This window comes from Ictalurus punctatus, unplaced genomic scaffold (assembly GCF_001660625.3).
Source record: "Ictalurus punctatus breed USDA103 unplaced genomic scaffold, Coco_2.0 Super-Scaffold_100071, whole genome shotgun sequence".
Taxonomy (NCBI): Eukaryota; Metazoa; Chordata; class Actinopteri; order Siluriformes; family Ictaluridae; genus Ictalurus; species Ictalurus punctatus.
Window position 1 is genome coordinate 54,993 of NW_026521092.1, and position 17,508 is coordinate 72,500.

At 41.0% G+C, this 17,508-nt stretch overlaps 1 protein-coding gene across 4 annotated transcripts in view; it reads left to right on the forward strand.

Moving 5' to 3' along the window:
• wu:fb16f03 (eukaryotic translation initiation factor 4 gamma 1) overlaps positions 1–17,508 on the forward strand; it is a 30,725-nt gene that overhangs the window by 2,012 nt on the left and 11,205 nt on the right. The window contains exons 2-11 of one of the 4 annotated variants that reach the window (XM_017490498.3): positions 3,708–3,822; positions 3,942–4,028; positions 5,118–5,315; positions 7,738–7,822; positions 12,710–12,849; positions 15,042–15,134; positions 15,297–15,381; positions 16,162–17,097; positions 17,230–17,312; positions 17,454–17,508. The exon at positions 17,454–17,508 is cut by the window's right edge and continues 144 nt beyond it. In XM_017490498.3, coding sequence (XP_017345987.2) covers positions 3,757–3,822; positions 3,942–4,028; positions 5,118–5,315; positions 7,738–7,822; positions 12,710–12,849; positions 15,042–15,134; positions 15,297–15,381; positions 16,162–17,097; positions 17,230–17,312; positions 17,454–17,508 — 1,828 coding nt within the window. In that variant the 5' untranslated portion in view covers positions 3,708–3,756. Of the gene's footprint in view, positions 1–3,707; positions 3,823–3,941; positions 4,029–5,117; positions 5,316–7,737; positions 7,823–11,559; positions 11,738–12,709; positions 12,850–13,341; positions 14,007–14,474; positions 14,765–15,041; positions 15,135–15,296; positions 15,382–16,161; positions 17,098–17,229; positions 17,313–17,453 lie in introns of those variants that run through there. The other 3 variants (XM_017490499.3, XM_017490501.3, XM_017490500.3) reach the window with 3 other exon arrangements.

Sequence of the window (17,508 nt, forward strand, 5' to 3'; positions counted from 1 at the left end):
TTTTTTCTTCTTTTTTTTTTTTTCCCCTAGAAGACATAAAGAACACGTATAAACATTATGGATACGGCTTGTAAAAGTGTGCTCTTTAGAGATTCCTTGGATGTTCTCACCACTAGAGTGACATTACACAAAACCCGCTGGACACTATACAATCTCGTATCTTAAAAGAATTCTTTGGTCATGAGTTAATAGAATGGATAACGAAATGCTCGTGCTGCAAGCAAAGACGGTCGGCAAACTTGTGGGGCAGCTACAGATACAGTAGTGGTGAAGAAACATAACAGACAGAATAAATCTCCTGTTACCTCTAGTTCACTGTGAAGAATGTGTGTGTTTATATTCTGCACGGTCTGATTTCCTGATCGCGCCGATTGATGACGTAAATAGAACGTAGTCGTGTTCTTTAATCGTAGGTCTGTCGTTAGAGGATCTTTATCGTATAATCTGACATGGAGACACACGCAGTGTGTCATGTAGCACAGTCTGTTTTAGCATTCACAACACAGATTATTCAGATCTTGTACAGTGTGACAAGGAATCATTTTAGAACGGTGATGAAATCTTCTCTAATTCCAGACTGCTGGGACTACGGCTGCTCCTAACGCCATACAGACTTCATATAAATCCATAATGAACTTTTTCACACTATCTGTTGTTACCCAGATGAGGACGGGTTCCCTTCTGAGTCGGGTTCCTCTCAAGGTTTCTTCCTGTTAAAACATCTTAGGGAGTTTTTCCTCGCCACCGTCGGCACTCAGTGTCTTGCTCAGTTGGGATAAATTCGCACCTTTAATATCTGTATACCGTGTTGATATTTCTCTAAAGCTGCTTTGAGACAACGTCTATTGTAAAAAGCGCTATACAAATAAAACTGAATTGAATTGAATTGAATGAAATCACACAGACTAAAACAGGGTTCATACAATTTTATATTTCATGTTTTAAATACAGAGAAAGAAGTCCCCTCCACACACACACACATACAGTGCGTTTACATGGACAACAATAATCCGATATGAACCCAATTAAGACGATATTCTGATTAAGAAACTAGCATGTAAACAGCAATTTTTAATTACCTTAATCTGATTAAAGTCATACTCAAAGTAAACACAAATGGAATTAAGATGTGTGGAGTATTCCTGTTTTAGTCACATTATCGATGTGTATTACAGACATGTAAACACCTTAATCGCATTATTAACGTCGTGTGGTTTTCACCGCATTGTGCGACAGGACACGATCACACACGGCAGTGCTCAACCGTTTGACGCCAAACAAGAGAACACGGCTGCGTTCTAAACCGCGTACTTGCCTACTATGGGTCTATAGCAGGAGAAATACATGTATCTCGGCTACTATATAGACGGAAAGTGCACGGTTTTCGACGCACCCCACAACAATAGTCGTCTATTTGCACATACAGCATGACAAATAATTAACCACACTTGAAGCGTTCATAAAAAATTTAAATAAAAACACCCAAAACTGTATACGGTACCATAACGAAGACGTACTGTATGTCGATGCGTGAAATTCTGGAGGGACGTCAGACGGCGTGGCGCGGTGACGTAATGAAGTGTGCTGTTAACAGAACTAAGTTCTATAACATGTAAAACAGGAACATGAAAGGAGTATTCTAAAAGCCACTCATGTAAACACCTTAATCACAATATTGTCTTACTCAGAGTAAAGTCAGTAATTAGATTACTGCTGTCCGTGTAAATGTAGTCAGTGTGTGTGTATAAAGTGTGTATTCTTTGGTTGAGCATGACCAGACTCAAATGTTAAAAATCTGCATTGCTGTTTACCTTGAACAGCCCATATTATGTGTTTTATAGAACCATAAAACTAGAAAATGCAATAACGCAACACAGAAGTTAATTCATACACAAAAACCCCACAACATTACAACGATGAATCGGATATGGTTGATTCATTTCAGAAGAGCTGGTTCACTAAATTGAATCGATCGGCTCGGGGACGCTGCTGGCTGTCAACCTGCTCATGGTTTAGCTGAACGTGAGACTAGTCACATGCTCCTCTCTTTCTTTTCCTTTATTCCTTTTCTCTTTATTTTTCTTTTTAACCCAGTCAGCATGATTTCCCCTTTCATTCTGTCTCTCTAAACCGGTCTGCCTTTTTTTTGGGGTCTCATTCGGGTTTATGTCTACTACTTTCTTTCTTTCATCCGGCCTTCCTTCTTACCTTTTCTTTCTCTTGTTGGTTTTTTTTTTTTTTTTTTTTAATTATATGATGTTTTACACTGTCCTCTCATTCTCTTTATTCTCTCTGTTCACTCTTTTATAATTTTTTTTTTCCCCTTTCTGAATCATATTTTGTGTGGATTATACTTTGCAGTTGCTTGCATACATACAACAAAGTGATTTGTTATATATAATATATGTCGGCGATGCAATGGGCGATATCGGGGTCAGCAAAAATGAGGTCATGTCCCTATATCGTACGATAAGTCGATAACGTAATTATTTGAATGGCCTACAGCCATGCTAACCACTCCAACACTCTGTCTAGCTCATTACCCTGAGCCGAAGCGTTGTTTATAACTTTCTAGTTATATAATTAATCAAAATATTTATGTGAGCTGCACTTTGTGTCTACAGAGACGAAGAGCTGCAGCTCGACGCGTCTTTCTTTTCTGTCTCTTAACTCTTCAGATGCTTGTTGTAGATTAAAGATTAATATTAGCAGTATTGGGCTGAAATCTGTGATACAACATGATGAAAGGGTCACGGTGTGTTGTCGTGTTTCCGGGTTCTGATCCGGACATGTCGTAGATACGCACATCGTGCTGTTAGTATTTTGGAGGAGCATCACGCTTATCCCCCTCTCTGCATCACGACTCAAACACGTCTTGATGCGTTGTTTTCTGTCGTATGTAATAGGCTTGTGCACTTCAGTTCTGCGAGCACTGAGACACATGCACTTCCAAAAAAAAAACAAAATAATGTTTAATTAAAAGAGTAACACAAGTTAAATGACTTTTTTTCTTCTTCTTTTCTTTATTGGATTATTGTCATTGTTAGTTTTGCATGTAAATAGTTTGTGGAGGAAAAAAAGAAAAGGTAAAGAGAGTTAAAAATAAATCATGGCCTTCACGTCCAGTTCAAAACCCCACCTTTAACCGTTTATTGTGCGGTAAACAGAATAAGATGATTGTGTTGCAGATGCAGTGTTTGTGTTAGTGTTTATAACTGATTACTGACACATGATGGACAAACTCCCCTCCTGAGTTCACGCTCATGCTGGTATGTCATGGCTGTGAAGCCAAAGGTCTCGACAGAGCACGCAGCGTTCATCTTCCAGTTCCCAAACAGGGCCACATGTGATTTGAATCGTGTGTGTGTGTGTGTGTGTGTGTGTGTGTGTGTGTGTGTGTGTGTAGGAGGTTCCCAAGTATATTTCGACATTATGCAATCCTCAGATGGCTGCTGATGTACTCGGATCATTTCTCAATCTGATCTAATGAAACCGAGTTGTCATCATGTAATTACGCTAATTCTGACACAACCTTAAGGCATTATTATTACTATTGTGTGTTTAGCTACCTTTTATTGTCATTTTGCTACAAATAAATTGGAAGAAAATGCTGATTGAGTCCAGATGGCTCAGATATACACCTGTTATCATTAATGTTTGTGTTTAATATTTTTGTTTTTAATTTCTCTCTGTCTCTCTCTCTATAGAATTTCTCAGTAGGAGACTGAGCCTGACCTGGACGTGGATCCAGATGAAATGAATAAAGTACCAGGACCCCTGTCCTCTTCCCCCCTCCCTGCACCCTCCCCTAACCTGCCCCAGGTAAAGAAGATACCTGTGAGGTTTTATTTTCTTATAACAGAATGCATCTAACATAGATCAGTTTTAAATAGATTCACCCTATACTGCAGTGTAATCCACTTCCTGTTTCTCATCTCTAGCCTAACTTCTCACCCACTCCACCCCCATCTATGGTTTTTGCCACGCCCACTCCTCCTCAAATGAACCCCACAGCCCCTACCCGACAGGTATGTCACCGTACAGGTGCATTAAAGAGTCAGGTAAAGAATCAGTTAAAGGTGCGTTAATTAAAGAATCAGGAGCGGAAATGTATCAGTTAAAGTATCAGGTGCGTTAAAGAATCAATTAGAGTGTCAGTTATATTAACGATTCAGTTAGAGAATAAAGTACATTTAAGGAATTTATTAGGAAATCAGGTGCAGTAAATAATCAGGTAAATTATGTTGCATTAATGAATCAGTTAAAGAATAAGGTGCATTTAAGAATCAAATTGTGTCATGTGTTAAGGAATCAATTAAAGATTCAGATGCATTAAAGAATCAGTTAAAGAAGCAGGTGTGTTAATTAAAGAATCAGGAGCAGTAATTAATCAATTTAAAAATTCTTTGCATTAAGGAATCAATTGAAGAATCTGTTGCATCAAAGACTGAATTAGAGTGTCTGGTACATTAAAGAATCAGACTCAGCAAAGAGTCAGTCACATTAAAGAATCAATTAAGGTACCAGATGCATTAAATAATCAGAGGCATTAACAAATCAATTAAAGAATCAGATCCATTACTGAATAAAGTGCATTCAAGAATCAATTGGCGTCAGGTGCATTAATGAATCGGTTAAGACGTCTAGCTCATTAAAGAACGGATGCACTAAAGAATCAGTTAAGAATCAGATGCGTTAAATCATCAATTAAAAATTCAGGTACATTAAAGTATCAGGTGTGTTAAAGAATCAGTTAAAGCACCAAGCACATTAAAGAATCAAGAATCAGACTTATTCAAGATTCAATTAAAGAATCTGATTCATTAAAGAATCGATCAAGAAATCAGGTGTGTTAAAGAATCATGTGCATTTAAAAAGTCAGTTAAATTATGTGCATAAAAGAATCAGTGACTAGGTTAAACAGTGTTTGTTCCTTGGTGTTGGCAGATAACACACACCTGTTCATGAACATTATGCTCCATCTGATGGATGTGTGTTCTTGTGAATTCAGCCTTATGTTGGTTTCAGTGTTCTTTTAGATGAATACAGAACAACTTTGAAGTTCTTGATTTAGTAGTGCAAATTGATTCTAAAAGGTATAATATCTCTCATTTTAGCCGTACTACCCAGTTCGGCCTGCATTACCCACAAACCCGGCCCGAGCCCAGGCAAGCTCCGCCCCCCGGCCGATCCCTCCACCACACGGGACACACACCCCTCACGTCTTCCAGCCAGGCTCCCAGATGATGATGATCCCATCGCAGACAATCAGCTTTCCTAACTCACAAGGGCCCGCCTACTACATTCCTGGTCAGGTGAGTCCCGATATTAATCCCTGTGTTTAATGCTAATACAGTTTCATTGTGTCTGATATCATAATACTGAGCTGAGACTAGTTTATATTCTTATATTTATTTGCAATTGTTATTTCTTTAAAATTTGGAGTCCCTCAAGGATAAACTCTAGGCCCAATCAAGATTAGAAAACAAAGTCTAATATTCAATTCAGTTCAGTTTTATTTGTATAGAGTTTTTAACAACGGACATTGTCCCAAAGGAGCTTTACAGAAATATATAAATTCAGAATATAGATTTTAAATGTATGAATTTGTCCCTAATGAGCAGCCAGAGGCGACGATGGCAAGGAAAAACCCCCTGAGACGATATGAAGAGGAAACCTTGAGGAACCAGACTCAAAAGGGAACCCGTCCTCATCTGGGTAACACCAGATAGTACGATTATAACTGAATCCCTTCTATAAATGTGCTAACACTACACGCTGAAATAGTGCAGTTGTTTAACCAGGAAATTCGTTACAGTGTAAAAGTGAATGCAGAACTGTTTGTGGCAATTACAGTCCTAAATCTATCATAGCAATTATAGTCCTGAAGCCATCACAGCACAACTGCTCGTATGAATAGAGGTCCAAACCCATCTTTATGGTTTTAAGTGGAACCATCCTCAATAATCTCAGTGATCTTCAGGCTGCATCATGTGGGGACATCCTCAGCAGCAGCATGTGACTTCTAATAGATAACAACTCCAACCAGAAGCACATCAGGATCATAAAAGACCAGAAGTTCACTCAGGTGCTGTGGCACGGGACTATTCGGTGCTTTTTAGGTCAATTAGTAGTATTTATAATTAAAGCGTATTTATTATTAATTTCACTGGGAGCCAATGCAGTGTGGATAAGATCGGGGTGATGTGGTCGTATCTTCTAGTTCTAGTTAGGACTCTAGCAGGTGCATTCTGGATTAACTGGAGTTTGTTTATGCTCCTACTGGAACATCCAGACAGTAAGGCATTACAGTAATCTAATCTAGAGGTGACGAATGCATGAACTAGTATTTCCGCATCATGTAGTGACAATATATTTCTTATCTTAGAAATATTTCTGAGATGGAAGTAGACTATCCTAGTAATATTATCTACATGAGCATCAAATGATAGGCTGGAGTCAATAATCACTCCAAGGTCTTTAACTGCTGCACATGATGAAACAGAAAGACCATCCAGAGTAACCATGTGATCAGAAAGATTACTTCTAGCTACACGTGGGCCTAGTACAAGTTCTTCTGTCTTATCTGAATTAAGTAAAAGGAAGTTAATAATCATCTAAAGTCTAATGTCCTTTACACATTCCTCAACTTTACTGAGCTGCTGTCTGTCCTCTGGCTTCGCTGAAACATACAGCTGTGTCTCATCAGCATAACAGTGGAAGATAATTCCATGTTTACGAATAATTTGAACCAGAGGTAGCATGTATATAGTAAAATGGAGTGGGCCTAAAACAGAACCTTGTGGAACACCAAACTTACCTCAGTATGCACAGAGACGTCTCCATTTACATCTACGAACTGATACCGATCGGTCAGATAAGACCTGAGCCAGGAGAGGACTGTTTCCTTAATACCAACAACATTTTCTAATCTATCAAGGAGAATAGTGTGATCTATAGTATCAAAAGCTGCACTAAGGTCGAGTAACACAAGCAGCGAGACACATCCCTGATCAGAGGCCAGTAGAAGGTCATTTACTACTTTAATAACGCTGTCTCTGTGCTATGATGAGGTCTAAATCCTGACTGATACATTTCAGTTTTATTCCTAGTTAATTTTGCTGCAGTATTAAATGAGAACCTAGGATTAGTTTTGTTATCTTCAGTTAAAGTGGAGAAACAGACTGATCTAGCAGCACTAAGAGATTTTATATAGTTCAGCAGACTCTCCTTCCAAGCTGTCTGAAATACTACAGATTTGTCGAGTGCTCTGTTTTAAGGTGTGCGTGTGTGATCGTTATACCAGGGTGCTAACTTTTTCTCTCTCATTATTATTTTTTTTTCTGTGGAGCTACCTTATCTAGCGTGTAGCGGAACGTTGACTCTGAGCATTCAGTCGCCTGATCAAGGTCTTTGGGATCAGACGGTGATCCGATCATGGTTGATAACTCGGGGAGGTTACTGATAATTAAATAAGAAAATCGATTCTCTGACGTGAATGTACGTTTGATGCGGTAGCATGGCAAGGTGCATATATTATGATCGATACGCAATTTAAACGAGTCTGGTACTGTAGAACCTATAGAAAAAACCGTATCATGAAATAATGAAAAAAATTAACTAAACGAGGCGCTCGCCTTCTGCAGGTGAGGCTAGTTATGAAACGTCTGAGAACAGAGAGATTCTTTTCTGGTGCTAACAAATCAAAACTTCTTATCTTTTTTCTTTTTCTTTCAGTACCGCCCCTCGTATGTGTCTCCTCAGCAGTACCAGGTCGCTGGGTCTCCAAACTTTTATCCTGGAAGCAGTCCAGCTGAGTACGGTGCGTATACACACACGCGCGCACACACACGCACATACACACACGCACACAGTGGTGCTTAGTGTTGAGGCCAGTTCTACGTTAGCCATGCATTTGAGTCTTTGCATTGCGACACAGTGGATTGGTTGTATTAAGGATTCAATTAAGTTATTTTTGATTTTTATTTTGAATAGTAGGCATTTTAGTGTTTTCTTCACTGAAGAGATTCAAAATTACTAGGAAATTACTTCTCTGTTCCACCCGGAGTAACCTGCAGCGTACAACAGGGAATCAAGGTCTCGGTCCGACTGCGCATGTGGATTCTACGATTTTGAGCTCACAGTGCGCTTTGGGAAATCAACGCTTTGGATCGGCTGTGTATGTGCACTTACTGACCATGGCCCTAAGGTACACTACACGCCAGCTTCTGAATATAAAACAGAGCTCTTATTGTCTAGCCAAAGACTCTTACAAGCTCTCGAGACGCTGGATTGCTACGTCCTAAACCATATGTCCATTGGAGTTTGAGGTGCAGTTTTGCTGTCTCATTCTCTCCTAACATATTTGTCTCTACCTGTCGACATAAGACTAACAAACTGCTCAATAGTGGTGTTGATCACTGTAATTTAAAATGGGCTCCCTGCGTTGAGAATGTTGTCTCCGCTTCAGAGCCAGGCCTATGCCGCATTAGTTAATGCCCGCTACGTGAATAACGACGAGCTGCTTTTATCGGATCTTCTTACAGATTAAAAAGCTGGACTTGTTGTTTAACTGAAACCTGGCCTAAAGAAAATGATGGACTCCTGTTTAACCAGATCACTCCAGCAGGCTTTGGAGTATTTGACCTCCCGAGGTCATCTGGCATTATTGTGGTTTACAACCTGAAGTTCAGCATGAGCTCTCTGTCCGTTCCCCAGTTTCCATAATTTGAATGCCTGGTCTTGAGTATTTCCGCTCCTACCATCATCGCTGCAGTCTATAAACCACCTAAGGCTAAGACACATACAGTTTTTATGTCAGAGTTTGCTGACTTCCTGTCAATGTTGAGAATGAAGTTTGACAGAATTCTAATTGTGGGAGATTTTAACATCCATGTGGACCGGAGTGACTCTGTGGCGGTTAAGGAATTCCTGTCGCTACTTGATTGTTTTAGCTTCACACAGTTTGTAACTGACCCGACTCATAACAAGGGCCATACGCTGGATCTCGTGATTGCAAACGGCTCGTTTGTATCTCAGTTTTCATCTGTTGACATTGGACTGTCTGATCATTCAGCTGTCTTTTTTTAATCTGGAACTGTATCATCCATGTGAGCCTACCGTCTGAACAGTAACCTTCCGGAAGTGGAAGTCTATTGATCGGACCGTTTTCTCCAATTCGGTTGTTTCCACAGCAAGAGCAGTTAAATTCTGCTCTTGCTGCTAATCTTGACTCTTTTGCTCCTCTAAGGTCACGTGAGGTCACATTATAATGACAATCTGCGCTCTAGAAAGGCTGCTTGTTGGAAAATGGAGCGTAAATGGCGTCTTACTGGCTTGAATGTCTATAATCAAGCGTGGGAGGATCTTCTGGGTGATTACCGAGCATTAATGGAGACTGAAAGACCGTCTTATTTCTCTCAGACTATTGTAAGCAATCAAAATAATCCCAGACACTTGTTCCAAACCATAAACAGATTGCTTCAAGTTAATGCTGTTACCACCTTGCCTGTTTCTCAGCAGCTATGCAATTTTTATCTTCAGTTTTTTAATTCTAAGATTGATAATGTTCACAAAGAAATTCCTGTCACACCTGACTCTGCCTCTTCACTCCTTCGTCCATCTGGGTTCACTGGTGTTTCTTTCACTCATTTCTCACTGCTTGATTCTGAGGCTCTCACAAGGGAGGAATCCAGCATGAAATCAACCACTTGCTTACTGGATCCATTCCCACAAACCTATTTAAATCGGGCTTCGATGTTTGCTGCCCTGCTATCCTCAGCATTATAAATGAATCATTGGAGACTGGAGTCGTTCCAGCAGCGTTAAACGTTGCTGTTGTAACAACTGTGCCAAAAAAAAGAAAACGCTGCCCTGGGATATTTTAACAATTTTCGTCCCATCTCAAATCTTCTGATTTTGGCTAAAATACTCGAGCATGTTGTTGCCTCTTAATTGTGTTACAATTATTAACCTCTTTGAACCCCTTCAGTCAGGTTTTCGTAAACTTCACAGCACTGAAACGGCGTTGGTTAAAGTTACCAATGACTTATTGATGGTCTCTGATTCTGGCACTACTTTCATTCTCTTTCTTCTTGATCTTAGAGCTGCCTTCGGTACTGTGGATCATGGTCTTTTCCTTACCTGCCTTGAAAATGTATTTGGTGTGTCAGGGACAGTTTTAAACTGGTTTAAATCCTATTTTACTGACCGTTCCCAGTTTATCACTGTGGGTGGCTACAGGTCTGACACTAGCTCTGTGCTCACTGGTGTTCCTCAGGGATCAGTTTTAGGCCCTTTACTTTTCAATATTTTTCTATCTCCACTTGGGCATCTGCTGCGATCGCTCGGCCTCCGTTATCGCTTTTATGCTGACGATACCCAAATCTACATTCACTCAAAATCTGGTGAAAACATTGTTTGTTATCTTTCTGATTGTATTTCTGAGATAAAAACATGGATGAATAACTTTCTGTGCCTGAACAGCGGGAAAACTGAAGTTATGCTTATAGGTTCCCGTCAGCAAATTCTCAAAGCTGCTCCACTGTCTCTGTGGGTTGATGGCTCTGTTCTAGAGACCCAAAGTAAGTTGAGGAACCTTGGAGTAATTTTTGATACCAGTTTTACATTTGATTGTTTTGTTCAGAGCACTGTTAAAACATCCTTCTTTCACCTCAGAAATATAGCAAGACTGCAGCCTGTGCTAAACTTCTCTGTGGCTGAAAAGCTGATAAACTCATGTATTGTCTCTCATATAGATTACTGTAACGCCGTTTTAGCCTGCGTTTCTAATTCCACACTCACTAAGCTTCAATGTTTACAAAACTCTGCTGCCTGATTGGATCCTGACTGGGACCAGGACATGCAATCATATTACTCCTGTTCTGGAGTTAATCTGAATCAGTTAATCTGTTAACACAAACACGCTTAAAATCTATGGGTGACGGGGCTTTTTCTGTCTATGCTCCTACCCTCTTCCTCTTGAACCTATGACCTTTTTAAAGCTCAATTCAAGACATACTTTTTAGACTAGCATTTGCTTGCTGATGTTTATTTTAATTTTTAATTTTTCTATGTACTGCTTATTTTGTGTATAGCACTTTGAGACGCTGCTTTTAAAGGCACTCTATAAAATAAATATTATTATTATTATTATTATTATTATTATTATTATTATTATAGGTTAAACCTAGGTAAAACATGCCAAAAAGTAGAGTACCTGGATCTTAATTATTCTTATAGATTTGTGTGTTTATATGGAGGTAGACTTTGTATTTAAAAAGAAAGAAAAAAAGGGTTTTATTTGTATGATTGTGTGACTTGCACTACCCTCCAGGCCACCAGGGGGTGCCGTGCGCTGCCATTTTTCAGATTCTCAAGATTAAATTAAAGCTTGTCAGTCAAAAGGCAGTCGGTATGATGAGCATGTAAATGCGTGCACACATTCACGTGGAGTTATTTTTATCATGTTGCTTAGGGACAAACACGTACACACACACACACACACACACACACACACACACTGCAAAAAATGCCAGCCCACTCATCCGTGTAGATCAAATCTCACTCCTGGTGGATCACTCAGGACTAACTGAGGCAGAGAGGGAAAAGAAGAGCAGAAAAGAGAAAGGGAATAGTTAGACTAGCTGTGGAAGTAAGAAAAAGAGTGAGGGAAGGACAGGAGAAAAGAGGAGAGGAGGGACAATGGGGAATAGAGCGTCCAGCAGCAGTACTGATGGTATGTCCCCGTGTGTATAAGTTTTCTACTCGTTCACCTATCCTGTCACTTCGTCTGCTCCCTCTTTTCTCTGACTCTAGGTCACTCCTCCCAAAAATTCTCTTTCTCTCTTGGTCTCTGTTTTTCTCTCTGTCTATCTCTCTCTCTCATCTTTCTCTGTTTCTCTCTCTCTCTCTCTGTGTGTGTGTGTGTTCCTCTCTCTCTCTCACTCTCCCTCCCTCTTTCTCTCTCCTTCGTCCCGTGTGTGATTATGACTATATTTAGGCTTGAGTTCTCGCTCCTCCACAGCAGCAGGTCATGAGTGTGTATGAGAGAGAGAAAATACAGAAATAAAGAGACACTTTCAGAAGTTGGATTTGGGGATTTTTTTTTCTTCTTTTTTTCCTTCACAATAATAATGGGCAAACGGCCAAATATTTAGATCACACTTTTATAAATTTCACAGCATCAGTATGCATCATGCTTTAATCTGATTTCGCATGGACTGTATTTACAGACTGATATTTATTTCCCATAAACTCTGGTTCCCTGTTCAACAAATATCAAAGCCAAATGAAACTTTACCTCAACATGTACGTTTAATTATGTAATATGTACATTTCTTGTTAAATGTGAGGGGAAAAATTCTTAAAGGCAAAGAAAATGTTTTATGGCATTGAGTGAGCACTGCTTTATCATTAAACTCTCAGAAGCAAAGGTACCATATAGAACTTTTTCCTTGTCTCTGGTGTGGCTACTGTCTTTTTATATGTTCAGTGTGTGTGTATATATGTATATGTATGTGTATATCTCTGAAAACATAAATCTAATGAACTTTACCAATGATTTAAAATATATCGTTTGACCTTACTGGCACCTGATGTACCTTTTGAAACTTTATTTTAAAAGCTTAATGGACCCTTGATGGAATAAATTGATCATTTAATTTTTCTTTTTTTTTTTTAAATAAAGTTTGTGTGTGTTGTGTTGTAGCTGGAGCGTACTACCCCGCCCAGCCCCAATTCACGCCTCCTGTAGCCCCGGCACCTGTCTTAATAAACCCTGCCCCCCAGCAACAGCAAGCCCCGCCCCCTCCACAGCACGCAGCACCAGCCAAACGAGAACGCAAACAGGTGAGCGCTCGTCATCATCTGCTGTTCTGCTAAAGAGAAATACAAGTATGTCATAGAAACATCACTGCACGTGTTAAAATATCTTTGTTTTTTTATTTCTCAAAGTTTTGCAGTCAGGAATATGATTGATGTAGACAGTGGTGTGGTTGTGTTGTGATTAGGGTTAAATTGGGCAAAGTTCACAGGAGAGGAGCTGAGCTCTGTGCTAGAATTGGAAGGACATGAAAGTAATATGAATGAAGTATTAATGGTCTAGTCTTTGATCTGGACCAATATTAATGCTCTAGTCTTTATAGTCTAGTCTAGTCTTTATAATATATAGTCTTTATAAACCAATATTAATGCTCTAGTCTTTATAATCTAGTCTAGTCTTTATAATATATAGTCTTTATAAACCAATATTAATGCTCTAGTCTTTATAGTCTAGTCTAGTCTTTATAATATATAGTCTTTATAAACCAATATTAATGCTCTAGTCTTTATAGTCTAGTCTAGTCTTTATAATATATAGTCTTTGTAAACCAATATTAATGCTCTAGTCTTTGGTCTGGACCGATATTAATGCTCTAGTCTTTGGTCTGGACCGATATTAATGCTCTAGAGTAGATCTCATCATTTTACTACCATCATGTTTGATCTCTAGTAATTTTACTACTGGAGTCTTCGGTGTATGGTAATAGTACTAGTCTAGTCTTTGATGTCTTTTTACTGCTTTCTTCTTTGATCTATAATAATATTTCTGCTCTTGTCTTTGATCTTAATAGTACCCTTACTGCTCTGGATGGCAAATCTGTGGTTTGCTCATTTCTATCATAATGTTTCGCCGATCTAGTTTAATAAATTTTCTGCATGGTTGCTGTTTCTTTGCTGAAAATTCAAAGTCTCGAATTCGATGTAGTTTTGTTAAATTCTAGAGTAAAACGCAGCTCTAGTCCTGTTAGTCATACGAGTCTGGTGTTTATGGGGGCGTGCAGCTGGTAGACGTTTAACGGGGTGAACTTTGACTTGCTGGACGCTCAAAGTACTGCAAGCCAACCCCTCCTGCACGCTGCCCATAGTGTGTTAGCAAGTCTTTTAGCTAACGCAGCGGAACAAGACGAAGGAGAAGGAAGGAAGAGGAGAATGACAGAGCAGGGTGGAAGACTGGGGCAAAAAGAGTGAGCAACAGGGAGTGTGTATGTGTGTGTGTGTGTATGTGTATGTGTGTGTGTGTGTGCGCGTGTGTGTGTGTGGTTAGTTAACTTTATGAACAAAGTGCACACACACCTTTAGCTGTTAGCTGTCATGATACTGCACAGTCATGCTGCCATTCTAGGCTTTGCTATCTGTGGCGCGTGTGTGTGTGTGTGTGTGTGTGTGTGAGTGTGAGAGAGAGAGCGAGAGAGAAGTCAGTCAGCACAGCTCAGCAGCTCCACGTGGCTCGACTCCCTTTCCCGCCCCCTCTCAGTCCCGGAAGGGGAATATCCTCCCCATATTTGTCTCTTTCTCTCTTTTTCTCTCTCTGTCTGTGTCTGTCTCTCGCTCAGTGGGTGTGTACACATTCCACTGCACTCATTTCACAAGGCCTCTCTCTCTCTCTCTCTCTCTCTCTCTCTCTCTCTCTCTCTCTCTCTCTCTCTCTCTCTCTCTCTCTCTCACACACTCTCTCTACACACTTTTTCTCTACGTGCATGTGTGTGCGTGTGTGTGCGCATGGGAGAGAGCTAGAAGGCCCGGGGTGTGTGTTCGCATTTAGGTGTTGGTGTGGGCGTGTGCGTGTACAGAGTGTACGGACTGGGTTTGGACTCGGGCTCCAGGACTAGACAGGCCTTCGGGCCTTTAGCGCTGCTAGCAAATGTGCTGGCTTGTGTGTGTGTGTGTGTGTGTGTGTGTGTGTGAACTCGATTGCATCAAGCTTTTCACACACTCGAGTTAGGTAAGATGGACAAACAGCTGCTGGATTTGACTGTCTGTGTGTGTGTTTAGTTCTACCTACAGTCAGAGAAAAGTCTAAAGAGAGTGTGTGTGTGTGTGTGTGTGTGTGTGTGTGTGTGAGAGAGAATGCGACTGGATTCGCTCAACTCCTCAGCATTCCTCCACCACCTTTTTTTTTCTTTCTTAACTATCACTTGTTCTCTCTCTCACTCTATTTTTTCCTTGTTTTAAAGCCTGCATGTGAGAAACGTTGTAATGCAGTTTTTTTTCCCACTCAGATAAGGATACGAGACCCTAATCAAGGAGGCAGAGACATCACGGAGGAGATCATGTCCGGGGGCCGCAGCGCCTCCACACCTACGCCTCCACAGGTAACGCGCTCTTTCATTACTAAGAAATTTCCATTAAATAAATTTTAATTGACGCTTTTTAGAGCCACTGAAATGTTTTCACACTGTCAAATTCGTCATTCAATGTCCTCCACAAAATGGACACACACGTCTTTTAATTGATCATTTTCTCCTCTTATCCAGTCGGCTCTGCCCATGTCAGAGGGCGGAGCCATCACAGAGTCTAATGGTGAGAAATCCACGCCTTCTGTCACAGCAGCCAGAGCAGGTAAGAAGAGTATCGACGGGTGAATACACTTTTTTTTTTTCTTTTTTTCTTCTACCTTTTGGTCATGATTAAACACACACACACACACATACACACACATGTATGTGGTGTCCAGCTGGTAGGTTTCTCACTCTTGTGCCACGTAGTCTCACTACCGTCTGCTTTAAGTTTCAGTCTTTGCTTTAATCGTATCTCTCATTATTCATTTTCAGCCCACGTGTCTGTCTTCCTTTCTTTATTCGAATGGACACTGCATGATTTTTAACCCGGACGTTCTTTTCTCAGTCTGCCAAGCTGTCACAGAGGCCGATTGGGGTTTTAAACGTGTTTGAAATTTGTCTTGAAAGTAATGACGCGTAACACGGACGGCGAATTGAGCAAAAGCCAAGCCATTGATATCGCAAGCTGAGATTGCTCCGCAGATCCCTGAATCCAGTTTACCGTCCATCATGTTTGTGTAGGAGGGCAATGACGAAATGTAAATGCAATAATATGGCTCCTATAAGAAATGTATTTGCCAGGTCAAACTCAAATATTAGGGACAGTGAACTAATTAAATAAATAAATGAACATGGCGTGATTCCTGCCAGTGCATGGTATAAAGACAGCTGCTTTTCTTTGCCTTAGATCTCCAGGGCTCTTTGCAGAAGACAATTCTCGCTGCCCGTGTCCCCAAAAACCGATCCTTCTACCACATTTTTCTCGTATTTCTTTACAATTTGGTGCAGAAACACTTGCTTTGACATTCAGTCCATTTTTGGCTGTTTTCTGTCTTTATAGATGACAGGGTACAGCCTGTAGTGTCCCTAGAGTTCCCCATTCCCCCAGGGGAAAGCCCTATCCCAGATGCTCCGCCCACCCCGCCTCCCACTAGCCCAATCAGTGACACTGTTGATGCCCTGCTTCCTGGCATGGAAGAAGCCATGCAACCCAAAGATGCAAAACAGCAGGAGCCAAAGTCCTCATCAGGAGAGGTTCCTTCAAACATTAACGGTTCTACTGAGAATGGGGTGGAGCCAGCAGCAGTGTCTATTCATCTTCCTGTTTTAGGGGCGGAGCCAGCACTGGAGTCTCCAATCGCACAGCCAGAGGAGCTGCAACTTGTAAACGGTTTAACTGCAGATGCCAACAGGGACGTCAGCCCTCTTGCCGAGCCTGACGTCAACAAAGAGGCTCCACCCATTATCGAGGAATGCTCAACATGGACTACCAAAACTGCTCCTCCTGTCGTCAGGGAAACCCCTGCTCAGGTCGTCAGCGAGACGGCGCCACTTCCAGCCATCAAGGAATCTTGTGTCCCGAGTGTCAAAGAAATGCCAGCTCTTAAGCCGACGCCCACTCCGGTCGTCGCTGAGATTTCCACTCCTGTTGTCACAGAAACCCTGTCTGGTGTTGCCAAGGATACCACCTCATCAGCTGTCAAAGAGATCCCTGGACCAGTTGCCAAGGTAACCCCCGCTCCAGTTATCCTGGAGACTCTGGTTGCAAAGGAGACGCCTTCTCCAGTTGCCACATTAACCAACGAGCCTATTGTAAAAGAAACTGTTGTCGAGGAGCCTTGTCCTGTTACTATGGAGATCCCAGAACCAATCGTCAAGGAAACCCCAAGTCCCCCTGCACCTGTGTGTGTTGCTGCTAAAGCCACGCCTCCTCCTGCTCCTGACCGAGTAGACACGCCCCCTCCACCAACAACGGCTCCGGAGAGCACTATGCAAGGTACATGCAAGTTTTAATTTTTTTTTGAAAAATTCAAGAAATTTTTGCAAGCTAGTAGCGATTTTGCTTTTGTGTGATGATGATAATTACGTTGCTTGTCCTTACATAACCCTTCTTAATTTCTCCTTTCAGCTGTTTCTGTGCCAAAGAAGAAGAGGAAGTTGAAGGACTTAAACAAGAAGGAGACTGGTGATGTGCTGGATGCCTTTAAAGAGGTGTGTGTGTGTGTGTGTGTGTGTGTGTGTGTGTGTGTGTGTGTGTGTGTGTGTGTTGAAGTGAATGTCTGCATACGTGCTGACAAATAATAAAAATGAATGTCATAATTCCCTGCGACCCCATCCCCCCCTTCATATTAGCCACCACCACCAAAGCCAGAGGCCATGGCCCCGGTAAAATCAGAGCAGGCTGAGC